Raw genomic sequence first — 26,094 nt, 5'->3', positions numbered from 1 at the left:
CTTGCTATCTCAAGACTAATTCTATTACAAAGTGTTCTATTAATAAGGGAAAACTTAGAGAAATCTGCAATTAATTTAAAAACATTTTCTAAAATTAAAATATTCCTTTATCAGTTGTTGATATTTAATTTCTAAAGATCCACAGAAATGAATTAAAAAAAAGATTTCTACTGCATTGTTAAGTTGAAACCTATCCACCGTTTATTTTTGTAAAACAGCTAATCATACATGTTTCTTGTCTTGTCATTTAAAAGATTTTCCTCCTCATAGTTCAAGACAATTTCAATGTGTGGGCCCTCTTTCTTAGTTTAACAGGAGGCTATTTCACCATCAATCTCACTTGGGAAACTACAAGTACAGAAATTTTACATGTGTTATACTCTCTCATATCTTCTAAAATTTTGGAGGAATTTTGTAATTAAATTACACTTCAAGTAATTATACTTCTGGATTTTATCCTCCAAGCATCAGCCACACTCCCAAACTCCCCCAACACCCAGACGGCTAGAGCACAGTTCTAAGGACAACTTAGCATTAATGAAAACATTCTGGGGTGCCTGGGTGGCTCAGTTGGTTAAGTGACTGCCTTCGGCTCAGGTCATGATCCTGGAGTCCTGGGATCGAGTCCTGCATCAGGCTCCCTGCTCGGCAGGGAGTCTGCTTCTCCCTCTGACCCTAACCCCTCTCATGTGCTCTCTCTCATTCTCTCTCTCTCAAATAAATAAATAAAATCTTTAAAAAAACAAACAAACAAACAAATATTCTGTCAGATTACTTCCTAAAAACATTCCAATATTCAAGAGTCTTTGGGAGAGTCCTAGCAAACCCAACTGTGTTACCTCTTTATCTTTTAGTCCCAGGAGCAATACTTCTTCCATAAGGGTGAGGCGAATATCCTTAGAGTCACCAGAGTCTTCACTGTCTGGACTCCTGTCTTGATTAGTGTCTTCCTCACTTTCCATCTTCTTTTCAAAGTTCTTGCCTACTTCAGTGCGACGGGCCCGGTGAGTTAAAGTTGTCATTCTCACCTGTTTCTGGAGGGGGTGATGAAAAAAAATATCTGTAAGTGAGCTTATGTAAACAAAAACATACACATTCATACAGACCTACCACAAATGTATACAAACATGAAATATATATATAAACTTAAACAGAGAAAGAAAGGGGCAATGACCAGAAAAATTAGGTGGATAACACAATATGTTTTCTAAAGTACAATAGCTTGAAGGCACAGAAGGCATTGACAGAAAATCAAATCAGTAATCTTAAAGACCAGTAAGTTTTTTTTTTTAAAGAAATGATCATCTTTTAAGCCTGCTGATTTTGTGTGCATAATCTATAATCCAGAAGTATATATGCATCATTGTAATTCCTTTTTCACAAAATGGATCCTCCCCAAGTTAAATAATATGGGACAGCAAAAAGTTGTGAGAATCCAGGCCCAAAATGCATGTAATAATTTATATGTAACTTCTATAAGCATTCAATGGCACATCAAAAAATATAAAAAACAGAGAAAGTAAAAAATAAGAAAAATTAAATACATATATTCTCAGATTTTCTTCTTATAACTCATCTCATGCACTCCCTTTGGAAATCACATCTACAGAGTAACACTCAGAAGATCATGTGTAGTAATTCCATACGGACAGAAAACTTTCATCTCTATCCCTAGCTAGCCATCTTGCAAATACTCAAATAGCTGCCAACAAAAAGTATCAGCAAGAGAATGTTAAAAGATTAACGATTTCTTTCTCAATTGCAAAAAAAAAAAATCAAAGCACATGCCCTTTTACAGTATGTACTACAAATGTTTTAAAAAATTTAGTCAAGAGAAATGGCACTAAATCATGTATGATAAAATTTAAAGTTAGCATACTTTATTTTAAAATACATCTAAATGTCAGTTTTTAAGATGATATACAATAAATATTTTAATCAGTAATTATTTAAAAGAATATCTTTCGGGGCGCCTGGGTGGCTCAGTTGGTTAAGCGACTGCTTTCGGCTCAGGTCATGATCCTGGAGTCCCTGGATCGAGTCCCGCATCGGGCTCCTTGCTCAGCAGAGAGTCTGCTTCTCCCTCTTACCCTCCCCCCTCACGTATGTGAGACTCTTCTTACCTCCTATCTAAAAAAAAAAATAAAAACTTAAAAAAAAAAAAAAAGAATATCTTTCTCAAGATCAAAAGAATGCATTCAAGAGCCTCTGTGATTGGATGCTGTTCTAGCAATATTTCCCATTACATTACTCTCAATTATGTACTGTTAACAAACCATTTCTCAAACATGTCCCATGCTGCCATTTCTGCTCCTTTGTACATGGCTGGTGCTCTCTCCTCTTTCCTTTCCTCTTTATATTCTACCCATTCTTCAAAGGCCTATCAAGGATCCAGGTAAAGCCTTAAGTGAATCCCCTTCTCCATTACCCTTATGTCCCATGGCCAGAAATGGTCTCTGTCTCAGCTGTACTTTCACAGAACTTTATTTATACTTACATCCTTTAAAGTATTTATTATAGTCTTTCTTTTGGTATGGCTGTCTCTCAACTGTAAACTTCTTGAGGGCAGGGATATTGTCTTCTTGGGTTTTTATAGTCTCCATAGCAACTAGCACAATGTCTTTAACGTTGTAACTGCTCAATAAATATATACTAATTAAAATGAATACTCAGAAATGCATGTGAACATTTTTAAATAGAAATACAAGTGAAGTGACTTACAAAAGATTCTTTGTACAAGGCTATATTTCAAATACAATTCTTGGTGGGAGGCGGGAAGAAGGGTGAAGGATAAAAAAACAACCATGAAATAATGCTTAAGGGCATTAACCCTATCTGGCACTGTGAACAGGGTTTACTTCCTAACCCAATCCAAGAAACTTTAAGTCTTCAGAGAAAAAAAAAGCGGGGGGGGGGGGGGGAGATTTTGAGGAACTAATACCCCCTGGACATTTACTAGTTAAAAATCCTATTTGGAAAAAAAAAATGACCAAAAAGTAACTAAATAAGAACCTCCCTCTCCCCATAAAATAAAAAATCTGTAGGCTTTTTTTGGACATTAGGAAATGTATATCCTCCGTTGCTTACCTGACGTTACTCCTGGGTTACGGCCGGACACAGGCAGCAGCTTGCGCTCTATTTTAGGGGGACACCTGTTCCCCCACGTCCCTCCCCCCACCCCGTCCTAGTAGGTAAAAAAAACTTCTCAGCCACGCAGAGAGCACAAACTTCCTGATCCTTCGATGCAGGGAAGGAATAACACATCAGCTTCCTCAGGATCCCTAGGCAACCTACCTTGGTGTTTCTTCATTGGACCAATCAGAAACCGCCAAGGTTGAGTCCAGCCAATCGGAGCTTACAAGGGGAGGCTCTCCTCGGGCTATTGTGTTGCGATCCCGACAAACACCACCAAAAGGAGGCAGGTTTGGGTCAACCTGACAGCTGGTCAATCCAATGAAGTAACCTTGGTAGAAGAGAGGAAAGGGAGCTGTGCTCCCCACCCCCATTAAACCGGCCAATCAAAGCGTTCAGTGAGCTAGCACAAGCTGCCGATCTACAAAGGTTTTTGTTGGTCAATCTGTAGCAGGTGTGTTAACTGTAGCAGTGTATTCTAGGACAATTAGGTGAGATGTGCTGGGATCCAAAAAAGCTAAGAATAAATAAACATTTTAAAATTGGTTGTTTTCGACAATTAGCTTGTCCCTAACTTTCCTGTTCCAGAAAAACCTGATCTGGGTCAGTTTGTGGAGGTTTATTTGGTTTACCTTAAACAGGATAGGTACATTTCTACCATTACATACACACCAACCTTCTATATTAGCGTTTGTTACTGGCAAACCTATAGATAATCTTATGTTTTATAATATGGCTGCTGAAACTGCAAGAAGCAAACAGACCAAGTTTTAAGTCTTCCTTTTTTAAGGCAAAGGAAATGGTCAAAGCTGAAACCAGGTCCCATGTTTCTCACTAAACGCGCAGCATCTTTCACACTACCACTCAAAGTTCTGGGAAGTGTGCTCAACTCTTGCAAAGTATCATCTACCAAAATGATCTCAAAATTAGTACTTAAACATTTTCTGCTAATTAAATAAAAATTAGAAGCCATGGAATAGTCTAGATGCTGAACAAAATAAAATATTGTTGCCCAAAATAAAGCAAAATATGCTACCCAAAATGCCAGACCTTAAAAATCAGTCCTCATTTTGCCTTGAAGTAAAAAAAGAAAGTTTAAAAAGATTAAAAAAAAAAAAAGCACGACTAAATTTTACTTAAGTCACTCAAACGGATCGGAAGTAGAAAATGTTGTCCCAGAATAGTAATTTTTTTTTATCTCCTTCCCCCTTCCTTGTCAGCCCCTTATTTTGCCTCTGCCTTTACAAAATCCTCCTATCAGATGCCAGCCTTGTTCCCAGTTCTACCACCTGGCTCCAGAAGTATGCTGCTGAGACGGTCTCCAAGCTCTGACCCGAGTCATTGTCGCAATTCCTTGTTCTTCTAGAGTATTCTGTTGCCACTTAGGCCAGTTCTTTTGGCAGTTGCACCCAACATAGTAAATCCAGACACACATTGACATATTTAAAATATGACCATTACCAATTTTTAATGGTATGTTATGTATTACTATGTTAATATACTCTATCAAAGTACCGAAGAACATTGTTTTAATGACACAGGGACAAACAGCCAGTTAAGTGTTACAGTTTTAACATAAGTAAAAAGTAAATTCCTACCAAAATTTAATAACAAAATAAACATTATTTGTTTTTAAAATTGGCTCTAGAGGGCCTTAGAAGTTAATATATGTTTAAAGGAAGTATCCACCAAAATGGAAGATAGATCAATATTGAGTAGATAATGAGCAAAATCAATTATGACACTAGTACTTTTGGTTTTATTCAAAAGTTCTCTTGCATTGTCTCAGATAAGACTAAGGATCACAATATGACAGCTAAAAATTCATTTTAGTGTACTAACTGCTTAAGATTACATATAAATTTTCACAGGTAGGGCAAATACACGTTAAAATAGTAATACAGTGTCCTGTAGTTTAAATGTTGAGTACTTCGCAAACATGCAGAAGAAAAAAATAATTTTTATATATGCTCCTTTGGTTCACTAAACTTTCTTCTTTTTGGCACTGTCTCTTGACTAGAAGAATCAAAGCGATGAAGGACCTGTCAAAAGAAAACAACTACTGAGGATACTTTCTAGTTTACATGTCTTTACTTTTAGATTTTTTTTATGTTTCTGAGATTTGTTTGCTTGTTCCTTCTTTCCCTTTCTTTTTAAAATTATATGTAGTGTAACCATTTCCTACTAAGACAGGATACCTGAGTTCTTTAAAAAGTAGGGTAAATTTTATTACTGATATATCTTCTGATGGCTGCTGAAAGTATATACTTATAAAGTGTAAGGTCTTCATTAGGGTTGTTGGAGAAGTCAAAAACATAGATCTAACATTATGTCCTCAAAATAGTAAAATATTTTTGGGGGATAAGAAGGAAAAAAGATTTTTAAATGAGCTGCAGACAGAGAAACATTCTACCTTGGCACCATGTAAGATTTAAATCATGTGTTCCTTTTGTATCCCTGGTACTTAGCAGTGCCTGACAGATATTAGACATTCACTGCACACTTTTGAATGAATGGGAGAACAAATAAAGAAAATTCCTGGGGTGCTTGGGTGGCTCAGTCAGTTAAGCGTCTGCCTTCTGCTCAGGTCATGACCCCAGGATCCTGGGATTGAGCCCCACATTGGGCTCCCTGCTCAGTGGGGAGCCTGCTTCTCCCTCTCCCACATTCTACCTGCTTGTGCTGTCTCTCTCTCTCTCTGTCAAATAAATAAACAAAATCTTTAAAAAAAAAAAAGAAAATTCCTAAAAGTATTCCCTGAGATATTCAACTTTGATTTTTTCTGAAAAAACTCACTAATGATACAAATTGAATGATTTTGAAAAAAAAAATCAAAGCTTAATACACTGGGAAAAGTTAGACAACTTAATATATTAATGAAGTGTCAGGTTATTTCATCCCCTTAAGTTACGTAAATTGAAAATGATATTAACTATATTTTTGAGATTACCCCTTTTAACATTTGATTTTTAAAGCAGTCTTAGATATTCAGTTGTCTAAATGTTAACCTACTAATAATACTAAAAATTCTAGTTGAAAAATATAAATATTTATCTCAGAAATGACAAATACATGATCTAATTTGGTAAAATAAGGTCCCAAATATGAAACAACTGTTAAAAAAATTTAGGTCAAGAAAATTTTTCTTTCTCCTAAGGTACTAAGAGGAAATGTTATTTTTTAGGGAACAGGTTTATTTGGTAACTTATTTATACTTCACATTTGTTCTCTAGGAAGCTCAGATCAAATTTGTGGCCCAACTTTAGCTCTATGTAAATAAAATGGCCTAAATATTCTTATACTCTCATTTTCTCATTCTACTCATATTTTTCTGGACATACTGATTTTAATTTTTTTACAAATTTCTCCAACTACTTAAGTCATTCATGAAATCAGTAAATATTTATGTGGAAAAAATTAATTAACATAGCACATCTTATTTTAAAATCACCTCATTTTTTAGAACCAATTACATATAAACAAGATTTAGATATCAGTACTTGGAGGTAATATCCAGAGATATTATCATATTTATCATTTAAAATTTAATCTAGGGGCGCCTGGGTGGCTTAGTCCGTTAAGCATCCAACTCTTGACTTCGGCTCAGGTCAGATCTCAGGGTTGTGAAATCGAGTCAGGCTCTGCACTGGGCATGGGGCCTGCTTGATTCTTTCTCTTTCCCTCTCCTTCTGACCCTCCTCCCTGATCTCCCTCTCTAAAAAAAAATAAATTAAAAATAAATAAATAAATAAAAATAAAATTTAATCTATAGTAATGATAGTCTGATACTTGCCATTTTATTCAACCTATATATTATAAAACTTACTGTTTTCCCAGGTTCGAGTTGACTTCTCTTCCGATTTTCTTTAGAAGATTTTACTGGTTGATTTCCATTAGCCTCCACAAAGATGGAATAATTACTAATTGGTTATTTCTCAAAGAACAACCAACACTTGATTTTTTTAACTATGGGCAACTATATGCAGTTTTTTTTAAAAAAAAGCTTTCCTGAGATATAATTCAGATGCCATACAATTCATTTATTTATAATTTTACAGTTCAATAATTTTAAGTATATTCAGAGTTGTGCACCATCATTGTATTCAATTTTAGAACACTTTCATCACCCCAAAAAGAAACCCTGAGGTTGATTTGTTCCCTTTCTTAATTCTCTTCTTTCTTTTGAAAATTATGCCTAGTATAACTATTTCCTACTAAGATAGGATACCTGGGTTCTTTGAATGTAGAGTAAAGCTATCACTTCCCGATTCCCCCCTTCTCCCACTAGCTCTAAGGCTTTCTCTCTCTATAGAAATCCCTATTCTGGACTTTCAGATAAATAGAATCATATAATATGTGGACTTTTGTGACTGGTTTCTTTCATTTAGCATGTTTCCAAGGTTTATCCAGGTTGAAGCATACATCAGTACTTCATTCCTTGTATGGCTGAATAATATTCCATGGTATAGATATACTATATTTGTATATCCATTTGTCTGGTGATGGATATTTAGGTTTCCTCCACCTTTTGCCTATTGTAAATAATGCTATCTATGCAGTTTTTAAAATGAGTATTGGATGATGAAACATTATTAGCTGTCATATTACTATTCTCTAAAAGGACATACTTATTTTCCGATGCTGAAAATGTACTTTTCAATAACTTTCTTAGTTTAATACTATTAAATATTTTCATTTCTTGCCCTTTCCTAACAATAATTCAGCTATGATTCTCAAAATCAGGAGTACTGTGACAGAGAGGTCATATCCAAAAACATGGGCAATTTCAGAAATGAATTTATGTCCCCGAAGTATCTTAATGTCATATTACAAGAAAATCCTTTCTAATACTTTTTTTTAAATTCTTGCTTTTCTCCCCATATCCTAGTAAAGGATACTCATCCTAAGTAGAATTTGCCTAGAAGACCATTTTACTGCAAGCTGTACTAATTTTTGAAATTCTTTTATCTCTTGCTTTCATCAGCATACTAGTTTGAATACTGCCTTCTGCCAGTTCAAACTTCCTATGGAGAATGTAGAAAAAGGGGACCTGGCTGGCTCAGTTGGAAGAGCATATGACTCTTGAATGTGGAAAAAAGGGCACCTAAAAATGGCACTATAATCATTGGTGTGCTGGTAAATGTTTAACAACCAGTTCTCTAGGAGTAACAAATCCTGAGTTGAGGCATTTGCTGATTTCCATGCTGTGAATATTCTCATCATGTCCAATTTCAAGCTACCAACATGACGTCACTGAATGAAGAGTTGGGAAGAAATGCCACTATACCACTGTTAGAGTGTGCTATTTGTTTCCTAAATTTAGATATAATATTTTACAGAATGGTTTTTTTTCATCTCTGAACCTTTGAGTAACTTAAAGGTCTAAAATAAAATACAAATTTCCATTTAGTAAAAATAGAAAACTAAAATAAAGCAGTGGGTTTTTTGCTTAAAAACATGAGATTCATTTTATGCAAAATATATACAAAACATTCATTTTTAATGTCTTATTAACAAGACAATCTATTTACAAGATAGAACATGAGAATATTTTGGCATTCTAGGCAATTCTTTGGGAGTCTGGATGATAGTGTCATTTCTCAAAGCCTTTCCTGAATTCTCCTCTTTTATGTACCTTCAATAAAATTCACCATTCTTTCCTTTGTTCCATGTAGCCTATTCAAACTGCTATCATGGCCCTCTATCACTGCTTGTTGACTTCCAATCACTAAACTTTTAGCTAAGATCAGAAACTATGTGTTATTCATGTTATATCTCCAGCACCCAGTAAAATATCTGACACATAATAAGTGCTTACTAAATATTAGTCCAATAAAGGAAGGATTAAGAAGTCAAATAAACTCACATGTGGGAAAAAATTATAAGGTTAGAATGGAAAAAAAATCTAAAGGTACACTTACCATTTTATTCTGAAAGATTTTTCCACTTCTTGTTTTACTTTCAGACACATCAAGTGCAGATGTTTTACTGACTAACTGTTCAACCTAGAAAATAATAACACAAAATCACATAACATAATAAAAACTTTCCATAACATAATAATAATGGGGTTCCAAAACTCACTAAGATAAAATCTAGGGTCTTATTATGTTAATGAAAACCATTAATTTTAAGTAGTTCTTACTGTCACAAAAAGGGCAAAGATAAAGATAGTGAAACTGACACTGTATATAATTGATCATTCACTGAACTGAAAAAGTCCCAAATGATCATCAGGCACTACACTACTATTCCAGAAGATAAGAACTTTAGCTCACTCCCACTGGAGAAAGGGGAGGTGCAGAGGAAGGTGGACAATAATCAGTCCCATTATTTTCAAGTTCTTTTTATCTAAATGTTATATCAAGATTTTATTGTCTTTGGAAAATGAAATTAATCGTGTCTGCTCCAGGCAACAAAAAGTATTATATTCTCCATTTGTAAATACAAAAGGTGCTGGAATAATTGCTTAAGATTCTATCTAGCTCTGAAATTCTGAAATTCTATGAGCAGTATTTAGGTTTATTAATAAATAAAGCCACAGTAATATACTCAAAACTTTTCAACATATATTTTTCAAATTTTGTTAAAAAGCTTTCTTAAGACCTAATTTTCTTCTTCTTCTTCTTCTTCTTCTTCTTCTTTTTTTTTTTAAGATTTTATTTATTTATTTGACAGAGAGAGACACAGCGAGAGAGGGAACACAAGCAGGGGGAGTGGGAGAGGGAGAAGCAGGCTTCCCGCTGAGCAGGAAGTCCGATGCAAGGCTCGATCCCAGGACCCTGGGATCATGACCTGAGCCGAAGGCAGATGCTTAACGACTGAGCCACTCAGGGGCCCCAAGACCTAATTTTCTTCTAAAAGACCTTGAATATAATAAGAAAACCTGAAAATACACTAAATAAGCATATAAGTCATAGTCTTCTGAAAAAAAATTAAAAGTGAGATGAATCATCAAATTTATACCTGAGAATGAGAAATTGAAAGATCTAGACTTTCTTTAGACCTCATAATTTCATCTTCCTCACAAATTAAACTTGGTTCTGTTAAAAAAAAAAAGAGTTAAAATGGTATAAAATTGAATTAGAAGTAAATTAATCTATGTTTTCATCAATTTCTTACCTCCAAGTTCAGAAGATCCAGGGTTTTTTTTCTGCTCTTCCATTTTAGTTTCAATGTCAAAATCATCCTACATAATTACATGAAGAAAAAAATGGACACATTTCAAAAAGCAATTAAAACAACTGGGTAGAAGTATTTATGAACAGATATGTTTTACGTGAAGGTTAAATATAACATAACACTACAACTACCTTACACTTGCTAGAAATAAAGTCCTATAATTACCATACAAGGTACCATATTTATCCAAATAAAGTATAAACTACTACTTTACTTTGCAGGGTTGCTTTAAGGACAAAATACACAACTTTCTCAAAAATATATAATGGTTCTAAAACCCTTAGTTCTTACTATTGTTTGAGGGCAATGAATTAGACAAATTCATACAACCACTCCTTCTATATCTTCTTTATCTCCGGAATTGCTATACAGATGTTATCATATACTCTGAATAAAAAAATGCCCCAACCCTCTTCAGGGAGTTAGTGAAGAAAAAGCTCAGTCATGGTATGGTAGAAATAGCAACAAGTTTAAGGTCTACTTTATAATTATTTTTCTCTTTGTGACATATGTCAAAGAGCTTTAAATATTTTAAAGAATGCAACATAAATCCCAGCTATATCTGTTTATAAACCATCACTGGGATTTAGGTTTAGAGAAGACTTCTTCTTGAACTAAACTGGTTGAAAACTGAATTTTCTATTTGTTAGGATGTGGCAGAACCTAAATTAGAAAAGTCAGTCTCTATACATAAGTACTGAGGTTATAATTTAGAATAAAATGAGGTAACAGAATAACAACAAAGATGAGATTAAAAAACAATCATGTTAATGTGAAAGATTTCCTGGGAGGCAACAATTAAAAAAAGGCTTTTTTATATTTCTAGTCATCCATTCATTCAACCAATACTGAGAATGCACACTGTACACTTAAGTGCTAGGCACAGGGGGATTACGAAGATGAGACATTTTTCCTGCCTTCTGGGAACTTCCAGGCTGCTTCAGGACAGTGACTTTGCAGGCCCCAAGGAAGTTCAAGTACAGGTCTAAAATGAGCACCTAGTAGGGGTATGGTAAAAAGGATTCCAACATTATTTGGGCAATTGGAGTAGTTCAGGGGTTTTCAAATTATGCTCCAGACCAAAGAGTTTCCTTAGAGTCCACTATGAGGGTAGTTGAGGTGGTGAGTGACTGGGCCTCCAGGACCATTCCCTGCTTCATTCAGAATAGTTGTGCTTTTAAATTTCTGATAATAATGTTTGTACCAAGGTAAAGAGTTTTAAAACGAAAAGCCGATACTTTCTTTAAGGTCCCTACCAACCTTGAGTTTATGATTATAATACAGTCTTTACATAAATATTAATGAGAACTAGAATTAGTCTTCAGAATTGAGTCAAACATTTGTTACTATTGTACTTTATAACTCTTTAAAATGTACTGACACTTATATAATGCTCCTGTTCATCTTCTACATCATCTTTGTCCATGAGAATTTTTTGAAGTGGTGTTTTTAATTGTTTTGGTGACAATATAGCTGAATCAATATTTTCCATTCGTTCTTTCTCAGTAGTCACTTTTACTTTGAAGGTGTGAAAAGGTGTTGGGACTTCTCCCACATTTAAGTACATAGGCTCCCCTTCAAATATCACTCCTTCACAATCACCATCCTTAAAACCAGGAGGCTGGTAATCTGGGGGTGTAACTGCAAAAAGTAAGTATAAACTGTGATGTTCATGAAATTGAAGGGAACATAATAAAAATAATAATAAATACAGATTGAAGACATTTCAAGTAGTATAGAAAGACAACCTTTTTTTTCTTCATTTGACTATATGAACTTGAATAAATTATTTATCATCCTTGATTTGGTTTTCTCATCTGTGAAATGGGGATAATATAGTACCTACCCCATGGGGTCATTGTGGGTGTTAGATGAATTAAAGCGTGTAAAATGCTCAGACCAGAACTGGCACATTTTAAGTATTCAATAAATGTTAGTTGTTATTATTGTTGTTGCTTTATGTACTTCTAGAAGATATTACACATGTAAAATATATATTTCATATATATGTATATCCTTAACAAAACACAAATAAGATCATACTGTTTGATACCTAGCTGTTTTTTTTTTTAAGATTTTATTTATTTGAGAGAGATAGAGCATGTGTGTGTGTGTGTGTGTGTGTGTGTGTGTGTGTGTGCATGTGGGGGGTGGGGAGGTTGGGGATGGGGAGGAGCAGAGGGAGAGGAACAAGCAGACTGGTGCTGAGTGCAGAGCCCAATGGGACTCAATCTCATGACTCTGAGATCATGACTTGAGCCAAAATCAAGAGTCGGAGGCTTAACCGACTTAGCCACCCGGGTGCCCCTATACCTACCTAGCTGTTTTTAACATTTCTTTTTAATCCATATTTAATATTCCTTGGATAAATTATCAGCACATTCTTTTTAATAGCTTGCATGGTATCCTTATAAACCTATAACGTTGCATGTTTGTGTTAAGTATATTCCCAAGATACTTTTCTAGCTATAGAATTTCCGAATTAAAGAGAATGTGCATCTAAAATTTCAATACTGCTAAATTGTCCTCTAAAAATGTTGCACCTACATACATTCCCTCAAGAATTTATAAAAGTGTCTGCTTTCCCCCACACCCTTGTTTACAAATCTTACTGCTCCGGTAAGTGAAAAGTAGCATCTCAACAGTTTCATTTCTTTTATTATTAGTGAGGTTGTACCTCACATGGATATGTTCATATCACTGGAAAAGTTTGTGTATATTTGAAAGTCTATTTTTTCAAATCTTTCTCTTTTTTTAAGATTTTATTTATTTATTGGATAGAGAGAGGGAGCGAGAACACAAACGGTGGGGAGGTGCAGAGGGAGAGGGAGAAGCAGACTTCTTGCTGGGGGGGGCTGATGCGGGGCTCAATCCCAGGACCCTGAGATCATGACCTGAGCCAAAGGCAGACGCTTAACTGATTGAGCCACCCAGGAGCCCCTGAATCTTTCTTTTTCAAATACTGATATTAAATGAAAATTTTATAATTTCAAAAAATATATTGCAATTTAGGTGCTTAAAATCATTTGGGATGAAAACCAATTGTTTCAATAATAAAACATATAGGTACCAACAGGATGTATTATAAATAGTACCTTCATCGTAGTAAAAAAGTTTCATGGTCAAACAAACATCATTAGGTAAAGGTCCCAGATTTTGCATTAGAATATAAATCTTGCGAATGAGGAGAATACTTGCTTTCTTGGTGTCAGCAGATGACATACTAGATTCACTGCTTTGGTTTTTACTAGAAGAGAAGCACACATTAATTTCTTTTATGACACCATGGCTTCTAATAACAACTTCACATTTTACTATTTGATATTCTTATTCCTATTATACCATTAAGTTTTTAAGTTGAAAGTTACCATAAAATGTGTTTTCATGTCACTATTATTAAAATTAATATCATTAATATCATTATTAATAATGTTATAAACTAATAATTTTATTTAAATTAATATGCATTTTATATAAGATGTTTAAAGGAAACGAGTGAGGGACTTTAATTACATTTCTAATCACTCAAGCATATAATAGCTTTCCTACTCTTTGGCTCTGTTTCACGTTAAAATAGTATATAATTAGCCACATAATCTGGGCTTGTAGCTACGAAGGATATTTTGTACAGCCACACCTCAATGGTTAATTGGGGATGTTTGAGAAGTTTAAGAATTAATCCTGAAGTTTAGCAATATAGTATTAATATGAATAAGTGGTAATCTGTAATACAAAAAGAAAATGATAAAATACCTTATGAAGTCCATGATTGGTCCATTACTAGAGTACTTGAATTTAAATTGGTAACATTCTGAAATTGTCTTAAATAGAAAACATTGCAGTTATGTATTTGATATACAGTACTGGTGGCCAAGTAGCTACATACAGCTTTTGTATGACTCTTAACATTGATTTAATAGTTTTTTCTGCCATGTTAATCCTTATTGGTCCACTGAAACTTTCAAGTCCTAATAGTAAATTCCCATGATTTGGGATTTGGGGCTTCAGTCTTAAGTGAGATATATATTATCCCACTAATTGTAATGTATATCATATATACCAGAGGGGAGGAAATCCTTAGCAGGCAGGTAAGAGGGGCAGTATTATCTCTTACTCAAGCAGAATGGCTTTAAGCACAGGGCTTAAATCCTTGCTGTATATAACCGGAAGCAAGTTATTTAAGCCTTCTAGGTTTTAGTTTCCCCAGCTAATAAAAGGGGTTGAAAATAGTACCTATCTCATTGGTGGTTGTGAATATTTAACAAATAGGATAATTTATACAGAGCCCTTAAAATAGTGCCTGGCACACCAAACAATCAATAAATATTAGTGAATCAACAAGGTTGCTCTTTTACTGAAAGAAAAAATGTTCAACTACATAAAACATCTGAAACTAAATGAATATTTTCTGAACAATTAGTTAGCTTCTGAACAATCAACTAATTCACAACCTTTGCCCATGAGATTTTCTTTGTCACCATGGACATATATTAAGCATTAACTTCAGGGGTGAGTATCAAAGAGAAGACACATTGCTAGCCTTCTTGAAGCTTTTTTTATTGCTTTCTTTACATTTCAGTGCTCACATAGGAATGGGGATCAGCTCTCTCTTTTTAAAAAAAAATCTGCTCCTCCATGACTGAATGAAAAACTATATTATAATAGTGATAGTGTAATGGTTAAAGCACCAAGATCATGGACTGGCCTCCTTAGGTCCAAATTCTGGTTCTGCCACTGTGATCTTAGGCAAGAAATCTTGTATCTAGGTTTCCTTACCTATAAAGTGGAGATGATAATGGTAGTTACCTTATGAAGTTTATGATGATGAGTAAATGAGACAACTCAAAGAACAGAGTCTAATAATAGTAGGTACTCAAATATCTTTCCACTTTGTTCCTTGTTATTGGTTTTCCCTATCACTTCTTGTAATCCCTTCTTTAATTGTCAGATGAACAGGTGGATGTGACTGGATTGGGACGAATATTCAAAGTTCAAGGATAAGTATCTTATTTTTTGTCAAACTCAACCCCTTTCATAATTTTATAAAAAGAACGTTATATAGAAGCAGAAGTCAGGAGATTTAGGTTATTTCTAAGGGGTTTTGGATTTGTGGCCCAGGATCAGTCACACAATCTCTCTGGTAGTAAGTATATTAATCTGTTTAAAGATAACAATACAATCCTTGTCTTACCTCAAAAAAGCCTTTATGAGGTTCAAATGTGTAAATACATGTGAAAGTGAATACAATTAAAAGCATAAGATAAAAAAAAGAAAAAGAAAAAAATAAAAGCATAAGATATTATAATTTAGATATTAGAGATATCATGTTTCTTTACTAACTTAAGCACACCTACCTGAGGGTCTTCTGGATTGGTGTATACCTATTTAAAAATAATTTGTAATTGAGTTATAGAAGACTAAGTATTCAAGGAGAACTAAATTGGATGTTTAGACTAAACTATTAAATGGATTCAGCAAAAACAAAGTACAAAATGACCCCCCAAAATACTAATTGGTTACTTTTTTCCACTGAATAGATCATTTGTTTGAATAAAGTGACATAATCAATTGCTAGTTTTAGTGTTATTTAAATAAGCAAGGCCGAATTTGACAGTCTTTAAGAAAGAACATACAATTTAAAAATACTTACAGCTAGAACAACCATCCTTAGCTGAAATATAACAGAGAACAAAAATCTTACTTTTACTCTATAAAATATTTTTTCATGATGGATCACAAGAATTTTTTGTCTTATTTCAACATTTATTCCTAATAACAAATAATCTTGCAGAAAATATGATGTATATAAAGCAACACCTTGGATGTCCTTCCTTATTCCCCCAAATATCTATTTCTAGTTGACTTACTGAAGGCTGACATGCAGGACATTGATGTAAGCAAATACAGGCATTTCTGCCAGTTACAAGGAAAATATATATTGTGAAATAACATATTAAACCTTACCAATGTAAGAACTGATTTTGAAAAGAGAAAAGTAGAGTTCAGGACTCTGCTCCTTTAATAAAGGGAAGAGGCTTTAGAGACCATAGGAATAGAGAATCGCAGGAAATAATCCACTCAAGTAATCTGCCAAAAATCTGAGTCATCCTTGATTTGGATCTTTTCCTTACACTCTACAACCAATCTATCAAGTCCAATCAGTTTTACTGCTAAATATATCCTGAATCTTTTCATTTCTTTCCTTCTCTGCCATGCTGGTCTAAGCACTGGTGATTTTTTACCAGTACAGCATTAACAGATTAAGCACCATTCTCCTGGATTCCAATCTTATTCTCCTTCCACTGTATATTGTCTTAACAGCAGCCGGAGTGATTTTTAATTTAAAATATAAATCAAATGATGTTACATTTCTACTTAAAACCTTCAAGTGGCTTTTATTTGCACCTAAAATAAAATTCAAACTCCTTACCTATACAGTCTGAATGCTCTGGCCCTGCCTATCTCCTTAGGCTCCTCTGGTCTATTCTCCCTCCCCTACTGCTCATTGCATTCCATTCCCATTAACATTGGCCTTCTTTTTGTTCCTTGAACTCTCTAAACTCCCCTTCAACTCTTTGTATTTGCTGTTCTGCCAGAAATATTCTCTCCCAAAGTCAATGCCTGGCTGGTTTCTTCTCAATCAAGTCTCAGCTTAAATGTCACCTACTCAGGACCACCCTATCTAAAGTTACCCCACCTCTCCACCTGCGACACACTTTCTCTCAGTATTTTATTGGCATTTAACACAATTGGAAATTATCTGATTTACTTGTTTTATTGACTGTTTTCCCACTACAGAAGGGACCCTCTTTGTCTCATTGACCACTGTTAGTTCACCCAGCTCCTACCTAGAATATGTGTCTAGCACATAGCAGGCACTCAATATTTAATTAGTATTAAATATTTAATGCCTTAATAAGGGAGGTTAGTGACCATGGATAAAATTTTATCTTTTTTACAATTTTGTTCAGAGCTTGACTTCTTTATATATGCTGATATAAACATAAGTATATAAAAACACTTACAGTCTACAGTAAACACTTATTAATTGAAATTTCACTTATTCAGAATTGGTGGCAATTTAACCTAGACTACACGGAAATTTACTTTTGAACTCTCACAAAGAAATAATTTATTAAATTATTAGTATAAACAAAATTGTAGAAGGAATGTGAAACTAATAAATGAAGTATTTTAAAAGACTTTTTAATTCATTAAGTTTTTGTAAGTTAGTATGTGTTACTAAAACAAATACGTGTTAACAATTAAAACTGGCTTGGCAAAATTTGTTAAGTATTAATTCTATTGGCTTAAAATGATTGAATATTAGTCTTTAAAATATTCAAATATTCAAACTTTTGAGTAATTTGGATTGGCCTATGCCCAAGTTAGTTTAATGTTTTACTTTGTGTCAATTGTTATTACATTTGTAGAGTATAAACAGTAGGAAAAAAGATAAGGAGATATTGACTTACGTATTTTTTTTGTAAAGCATCATAGCATCCTAGCATCCTAAAAAATAACAAAGGATTCATTTTTAGATTGAATGCATTTCCAGAAAAGAATTCTTTTAATAAGTCTCCATGTTATCTCATTACTAAAGAATACAAAATTTTCTTATTAAAGCTCCCTTCTTTTTTTTTTTTTTAAGATTTTTATCTTTTTTAAGTAATCTCTACACCCAATGGGGGGCTCAAACTTACAACCCTGAGATCAAGATCAAGAGTCACATGCTCTACTGACTGAGCCAGCTGGGCTCCCCAAAGCTCCCTTCTTATTAACCAGCTTAAAATAATAAAACAAAACAAATAGTGGCAGAAATATAAAATGTTGATAGAGGATGGTTCGGGATAGGAGGTAAAATATCTGAATAACATTAAAAAAATGTTATTTAAGAAAAAATAATTTAATATCATTAGGTATTATTTTACTTACCACTTCACTAACTGTGTAGATCCTGGACAGCTTTTATCTTCTCTCAGAATTTTGACACAAAGATCTAAACACCAAAATGATATAAATATAGGGTTGCTTAAGTTTAGTAAACAACTAGAAATTTAACTGAAGATTATTTTCTTCAGCTGTGTATTAGAGATATATTTTTAAATGGCAATGAACTTCCAGATGATTGGTAGTAATATAATTTAAAAGAAGAAAAGTTTTATGGAAACAAAGAATCTTTTTATCCTCATTATAAAATGGCATCATAATGATTAAGATACATGTTGATGGGTAGAAAAAAATTATTTTTTAAAAGTTATAAAATATTTGGCGCACCTGGGTGGCTCAGTCGTTAAGTGTCTGCCTTTGGCTCAGGTCATGATCCCAGGGTCCTGGGATCGAGCCCTGCATCAGGCTTCCTGCTCAGCAGGAAGCCTGCTTCTCCCTCTCCCACTCCCCCTGCTTGTGTTCCTGCTCTTGCTATCTCTCTCTCTCTGTCAAATAAATAAATAAAATCTTTAAAAAAAGTTATAAAATATTTAAAGTTAGATATAATGTTTTCACACCATCATTATCCAAGAGTCTTAGAGTATTTGCATGGGCCCTTATCCCAATTAAATACTTGTAAAAGACCAAGTAGTTAACTGGCTATCAGAGATAGAGACCTGCAAGAAAGCAACAGGTTAATACAATGGAAAGGACTGAGATCTCTGTCTCAGGTTTCTTATCTGAAAAATAGGTATAATATCTAACCCACAGGCCTATAATATGAATTAACAAGATATAATACATAACATAGCGTAACATATTGTCCCAGCACATAGTTAGCGCACAAAGTTAGGTACATACTATGGGCTGGGTAATCAATTATTACTGTAGTATAAATAGGCTTTATTATTTTACTTCCTTAAAATAACACAAGAACATATACTACCACTGTACAAAGCTATTAATAATCGAATGCTTTTATCTACTTTGTTCATCATTATAAGAGTAATCTCAGGTAAAATTAAACTTGAGAAACTGAGGAAAAATTTTATGATTAAGTGCTTCCAAAGGTATTAAATATACTTTTAAAAAAGATTTATTTATTTATTTATTTCAGTGAGAGACAGAGCGCGTGTGCAGGGAGGAGGGGCAGAGGGAGAGGGAAAGAGAAACCCAAGCAGACTCTGTGCTGATGGCTGAGCCCCATGTAGGGCTTGATCTGAAGACCCTGAGATCAGGCCTGAACTGAAACTAAGATTCGGATGCTGAACTGACTGCACCACCCAGGCATCCCTTAAATATACTTTTAAAAAACCATTTAGTCCACACAAAAACTTGTACATGAAAGTGGCATATTTATAATAGCCCAAAAAATGGGGCGCCTGGGTGGCTCAGTTGGTTCAGAGTGTGACTCTTGATTTTGGCTCAGGTCATGGTCTCAGGGTCATGAGATCGAGCTCCACATCAGGCTCCATGCTCAGCACAGAGTCTGCTTGAGATTCTCTCCCTTTGCCCCTCCCCGCTCCTGCTCGTCGGTCCTCTCTCTCAAATGAAAAAAAAAGAAAGAAAAAATACGTAATAGCCAAAAAGTGTAAACAACTGAAACAAATGTTCATCAATTGATGAAGGGAATAAATAAAATGTGGTATATCCATATAATGGAATATTATTCAGCAATAAAAGAGAATGAAGTACTAATTCACGTTAACATATGGATGAACCTTAAAAACATTAAGTGAGAGAAGCTGGTCACAAAGACCACATATCGTATGATTCCATTTATATGAAATGTCCAGAATAGGCAAATCCATAGAGACAGAGTGCAGATTGGTGGATGCCGAGGACTGCGGAGGTGGAAGAAGTAGAGAATCACTTAGTGGGTATGGAGTTCTCTTATGGGTTGATGAAATGTTCTAAAATTGCCTGTGGTAATGGTTGCACACTGATTTGAATATACTAAAAATCTTTCAACTGTGCACTTTAAATGCATGAATTGTCAGGTATGTGAATTATATCTTAATAAAGCTATTATTTAAAAAAATCTCTAAGCAAAAATTACAGTTTTATTTATTATTTTTCCCATTTTATTTATTTTTTAATTTAAATTTAATTAATTAATATATAGTGTATTATTAGTTTCAGAGGTAGAGTTCAGTGTGATTCATCAGTCCTATATAATACCCAGGGCTCATTACATCACAACGTGCTCTCCTCAATGTCCTTCACCCCTTCCTTTCCAGCAACCTTCAGTTTGTTTCCTATTTAAGAGTTTCTTATGGTTTGTCTCACTCTCTGATTTTGTCTTATTTTTCCCTCTCTTCCCCTATGATTTTCTGTTTTGTTTCTTAAATTCCACATATGAGTAAGTTCATACGATAATTGTCCTCTGATTATTTCACTTAGTATAATACCCTCTAGTTCCATCCATGTCATTGCAAATGGCAAGATTTCATTTTTTGATGGCTGAGTAGTAGTCCATCTTTACCCATTCATCTTCTTTATCCATTCATCTGTCAATGGATATCTGGGCTCTTTCCATAGTTTGGCTATTGTGGACATTGCTGCTAAAAACATTGGGGTTCAGGTGCCCCTTTGGATCACTACATTTGTATCTTTGGGGTAGATACCTAGTAGTGCAATTGCTGGGTCAAAAAATTACAGTTTTAAAGCAAGCCAAAATAAAAACATGTTTAAAGAAAGAGTTTTGTGTGTGTGTTTTTTAAATAGGCTCCACGCCTAGCATGGAACCCAACATGGGCTTGAACTCATGACCCTGAGATTGAGACCTGAGCTGAAATCAAAAGTCAGACACAACACACTGAGCCACCCAGGCACCTCTAACGAAAGTTTTAAAATAAACATTACATTAAAAAAATTGAAACAAACAAAATATAAACATGACATTACCATCTAGATATCTTGTTCCATAAGCACATTCCGGAAATATTCCTCTCAAATATGTGATGCAGGATACTGAAACTGCTAGGAGCCTCTTCACTAACACTAGAGACTGTTGCTCTGTTGATATCTTATTGGGAAACACCAATGCACTCTAAATTCAAGGAAAATTAAATTTATTTAATAATAAATTTAGATTTATTAAAAATAACATCTTCTTGAACTTTGAGTAGATCTAATTTTGCATAAGCACGATACTTTCCCAAAGAAGCCTAACCATAAAAAAAAAAAAAAAAAATTCCTAACCACAGTGGTTAGTGATCCCCAGAAAGTCAGGGTGACTTCTAAGATGTGAGGGTAATTCCAGGGTTGCAGCCTAAAGGTAAAATGCAAAAAGTGGTTAAGAATCATGTTAAAAATCCTCCTGCAGATTGACTGTCTGTAAGGGCATAATACATGATAGATAACACTTCTTTTCTCTTTAGTTTCTGACTAGGTTTGACACAGGTAACTATAACACAAGAACTGTGCAAAGATGAGAATTTTATCTTTGTGAGGCATGGACCTTCATTTCCTAGGAATGGACTGCTAAGAATGATAATTTCATCAAAGCAACAGAATGGCATTTATTAACACCTAATGTAAATTGAATATGAACCAGTTATTTAATGCAATGCATCAAATATCGAATATAATTCTCCACTGACTCTATAAAGAGTTTAGTAAATATCTTCAGTTCTTAAAATATGGAATTTCCTGATCTCATTAAACCCTCAAACAGTTGACTCTAACTTTAGAATATAAAAAGAGTTGAGACTTCAAGAAACAATAAAATTAGCTAAATTAAAATACAGTAAAATACACGAACTCATACCATGGAAGTTCTTTGCAATTGTGCAGTGGCCATCTTCCGATAAAGTCTTTTCTTTAATTCAACCTTGTGACACAAATACAAGCTTTAACTTCAGATCTTTATTCCTAATATTCTAGTTTATTACATGTAAAGTCAGAAAGAACTTTATGTAAATAAGTGAAAATAAATTTTATGTGAATTTCATGTAAATAAATTTTACACAAATAAGTAAATCACAGTATTCAAGCATTGAGTACACTGCTACAGTTAGGTAGGTATCAGGTAATGAAAACTGCCCCTGCCAAACTCTTTAAAAGAATCTAAAATTTTTGTTCTGGATGTGTCTGTGAGGGTGCTGTGGATGAGATGAACATTTGAGTTGCTGGACTGAGCAAAGCAGATCACCCTCCCTAATGTGAACACGCCTCATCCAGTTAATTGAAGACCTGAATGAAACACAAAACCTGAGTAAGAAGGAAGCCCTTCTGCCTGACTGCTATGCTGGGACATCTGTCTTTACCTGCCTTTGGACTCAAACTGAAACTTCAGCTCCTTCTTGAGTCTCCAGCTTGCTGATTGCAGATCTTGGGGCTTCTAATTGTGTGACTAATTCCTTATAATAAAGATCTTTTATATATGTATACCTAAAAAAAAAAACCCAACAACTGTGGGGGCGCCTGGGTGGCTCAGTCCGTTAAGCGTCTGCCTTCAACTCAGGCTCAGGTCATGATCCTGGGAAGCCCCTCCCTCCTCTGGCTCCCTGCTCAGCGCGGAATCTGCTTCTCCTTCCCCCTCTGCCCCTCCCCCTGCTCCTGCTCTCATGTGCGAGCTCTCTCGCTCGCTCTCTCTCTCAAATGAATTAAAAAAAAAAAAAAAAAACTTAAAAAAAAAGAAAATAAAATAAATAATCTTAAAATTTTTGTTTTAAATTTGTAGTTTCAAAATGACCGAATCAGGTAACGTTCCTTCACTGAACTTCAGCATGGCTCTCGATATAATGACATATTGTCCTACTCTGTGGAACAACCACAAAAGAGGAACAGAAAATATTCCAGGTTTTGGCTGATTCCGATTTCTCGATTATAACTGTTATTTTAATGTAAGTTTCAATTTTTTTGGTCCCCAGTTTCACTTTTCTTAATCAGACAATTCAACTGGAAGAAGTCCCAGAAGAGACGATTTACTGTACGTGTTTTAACTGATCTTGACAAAGCCTGGACCAGACGCCAGAGTTAACCTCGTCTCAAGAAACTCTTGTGAAAAATAAGTAGGTCTACGTTTTCCCCCCGTGTGTTTCACCATTAAGACTTTAAGAAACTTAAAAGGAGTTGGGAGGTGTTAGAAAATGAGATTAAAAAGCAAAAAACAAAAACACGAAAGAAAACAAACAAACAAACAAACACATATACATTACGGAACGTCTGAGGGCCGGGCGCCAGAGACCACCAAACCTGCACCACACGGCACGCGCTTTGCCTGATGCGCAGGCGTTTTCCTTCAACCGTCGCCGTTGAAGGCGCGGCAGCAGCCTTGTGACTTCCAGTTGCTTTCCCGCCAAGAGCCGCGCAAGGAGCTCTGGGAATCCCGAGAAGCTGAAGAGCCAGTCTCAGCCAGAGAAATGCCAGACTGCTAGCAGGCTAAGGTTAAGTAATTGCATGTACCAAGCCTTCCCGAAATATTTAGCTTTCCTACAGTGACTAAAGTGTTCTCAACCGCCGTTTAATTAATCCTGTTAATTTCTGATTGTTTTCTAACTTTCGATTTTGTTGTTGGATCTGCCACAAATGCATTGCATTCCCGCCTTAGTCTCCTGTGTCTTCAGGAAACCAGGTGATCCGGCAGTCTCCTACTTAGATATTTCTACTGTGCTGTCTGTGGGGACAGTGGATAGCTTCAAGTGTAGTTAATGTCTCATTTAGAAGCAATAATAAAATCAGAGCTGGTCGGTAGTTGGAGATTGCTGAAGAGTACAAGCTGTTTACAAATTGTTATACATCTGAATAAATTGTGTTAGCAGTGTAAACATATCATAATTATTCATTAACTTTGATATGTCTGCATTACCAGTTAGAAAACAGCCACGCCAGTATGAAAAGATTTGCCCAGAGTCAGTCAGGAGAGGAATGAAGTCTAGAACCTTGTTTTCAGTCAAAAATTGTGAAATCCCCTGGTCTAGTGATTATTTTGCTTTATAGTTCTCTCACATTTGAAGTTTACAAGGGGCTTTCAAAGTTCACTATCTTATTCTTCTATCTTACTCCTACTTTGCTTCTTCTAAGACCTTTGTCTTAGGAGGAAAACACAAGTATTTCTCCTATTTTAGAGGTGAGAAAACGGATTCAGGTAAACTTGGTTTCCTGAGACCACAACCAATTTCAGCCTTGCCAGAGGGGGAGCCACGACACCATAATAATGACACGTTAGGTTTATGATTCAGTGCTTCTTATTACATTTACTTTTGAGTTATTAACAACAATCAAAAAACAAAAAAATAAATGAAAAAGTAAATAGCTCATCTTGAATCACAGAATCAGAATAATGCTGTAGGGGATGAATAATTTCTCCTCTAGTTTCTTAGGGTCTCTGGTTGGACCTAAGAATTTAACTGACAGAAAACAGATTAACAGGAAAAAACATACAAATTTTAACTATATCTTCTTTACATGCACTTGGGAGTCTTCACAAGAAAAGTTAAGACCCAATTGAGTTGAATGCTTTATATACTGAGTTGGACAAAGAATAATAAATTGTGAAAATGTGACTAGGCAAAGGGGCTCGGGCTGGAGCAGTTATATGAGTGAGTGACTAGAAAGATAGGGGTTAGGTTAACAAGGTTTGTTTGTATAGATTTATCGTGGCCTCGACCTCATGCCCTTGGTGACATGAATTTCTCTTTTCTTCTGAAATAGGGAGGATATCTTTCACATGGGAATTTTATCTCCTGCTTTTAAGAAAAGGAAGGAGAATCAGAATGTCCTTCTCGCAGCTGCTATTTTTCAAGTGCTTTTAACTCAAAATAGTATGCCAGAGCATCATGTTTTTGGGTGCTGTGTTCTGAACTCCTTCAATACAATCAGTAACTACTGATTTAACTAACTGTATCACTGACTATATTTTGAGGATGAGTGGAGAAAAGGGTGGTGTTGATGCAAGACATCTAAAACATCGATTACCATAATAGTAAGTAGATACCATTAAAAAGAGCAATACAAATATATTAGAAACCTGAAGGTAAATACTAAAAGAAACAGCTAAAAGAATTATCATTGATTTAAAAGTATTACTGATTTTAAAAATAATTGGTTAAGGGACGCCTGGGTGGCTTAGTCAGTTAAGCAACTGCCTTCGGCTCAGGTCATGATCTCAGGGTCCTGGGACTGAGTCCCGTATCAGGCTCCCTGCTCAGCTTCTCCCCCTGCCTGCCTTGCTCAGCTTTTCCTTCTGCCTGCCCCTCCTCCTGCTTGTGCTCACACTCTCTCTCTCTGACAAATAAAGTCTTAAAAAAAAAAAATTGGTTAAGAGAATGGGATGTTAGGCTTTTACAGATACTCACTGTAAAACAAACAGCCTTCAGTTATGCATAGTGTTAATCACAGTACCATTTTGAATGTGTCTCTGAATTGTTTGATAACAGCTACTAGGTACTTACTGTAGAGAACATAACATTTTTGCTGTCTAGAAATTGATAAATTCTTGGTTATATTACACAAGTGCTGCCCAAATACACGTATCTATGTACTATGGATCGATTTTTGTACAATTTATCATTTGCTGTTTGAAATTGTTGGGGAGGAACATCTTTTCCTGTATCCTTTTCGATTTTGTACTTGGGGGCCTGCATTTTAAATGCACAACAGACAGATTAGCAAGAGGGAAAAACAAATTTAAGTATGTATATATGCACAGGCATTCACAAAGAAACGTGACTCAAGGATGTGGTTAGATTTTGGAGTTTATAAGCCATCTTAATAGGGGCAGGGGAGGAGCAGAGGGGAACTTATGAGAGAACATATGACTTGTAGGAAAAATGAATGGGCCCTTAGGAGAATAGGTGGAATATATGAGAGTTTTATGACAATGTCTCTTTAGGTGATTTCTTA

At 34.9% G+C, this 26,094-nt stretch overlaps 1 protein-coding gene across 4 annotated transcripts in view; it reads right to left on the bottom strand.

Annotated features, from left to right (window-relative positions):
• The window catches only part of GOLPH3L (golgi phosphoprotein 3 like), a 58,528-nt gene extending 35,890 nt beyond the window's left edge, over nt 1–22,638 (bottom strand). The window contains exons 1-14 of one of the 4 annotated variants that reach the window (XM_032397019.1): nt 22,016–22,638; nt 21,151–21,295; nt 18,250–18,313; nt 17,790–17,826; nt 15,965–15,985; nt 15,669–15,695; nt 14,068–14,135; nt 13,410–13,561; nt 11,696–11,955; nt 10,255–10,321; nt 10,099–10,175; nt 9,054–9,137; nt 6,959–7,030; nt 4,872–5,174 (exon numbers count right to left, since the gene is read on the bottom strand). In XM_032397019.1, the coding sequence (XP_032252910.1) occupies nt 5,094–5,174; nt 6,959–7,030; nt 9,054–9,137; nt 10,099–10,175; nt 10,255–10,321; nt 11,696–11,955; nt 13,410–13,561; nt 14,068–14,135; nt 15,669–15,695; nt 15,965–15,985; nt 17,790–17,826; nt 18,250–18,313; nt 21,151–21,295; nt 22,016–22,048 (1,188 nt within the window). In that variant the 5' untranslated portion in view covers nt 22,049–22,638 and the 3' untranslated portion in view covers nt 4,872–5,093. Of the gene's footprint in view, nt 1–839; nt 1,035–3,087; nt 5,175–6,958; nt 7,031–9,053; nt 9,138–10,098; nt 10,176–10,254; nt 10,322–11,695; nt 11,956–13,409; nt 13,562–14,067; nt 14,136–15,668; nt 15,696–15,964; nt 15,986–17,789; nt 17,827–18,249; nt 18,315–21,150; nt 21,296–22,015 lie in introns of those variants that run through there. The other 3 variants (XM_032397017.1, XM_032397018.1, XM_032397020.1) reach the window with 3 other exon arrangements.
• Between the last annotated feature and the right edge of the window lie 3,456 nt (nt 22,639–26,094).

This window comes from Phoca vitulina, unplaced genomic scaffold (assembly GCF_004348235.1).
Source record: "Phoca vitulina isolate PV1807 unplaced genomic scaffold, GSC_HSeal_1.0 scaffold96, whole genome shotgun sequence".
NCBI lineage: Eukaryota > Metazoa > Chordata > Mammalia > Carnivora > Phocidae > Phoca > Phoca vitulina.
This window is presented reverse-complemented; position numbering and strand designations above follow the sequence as displayed.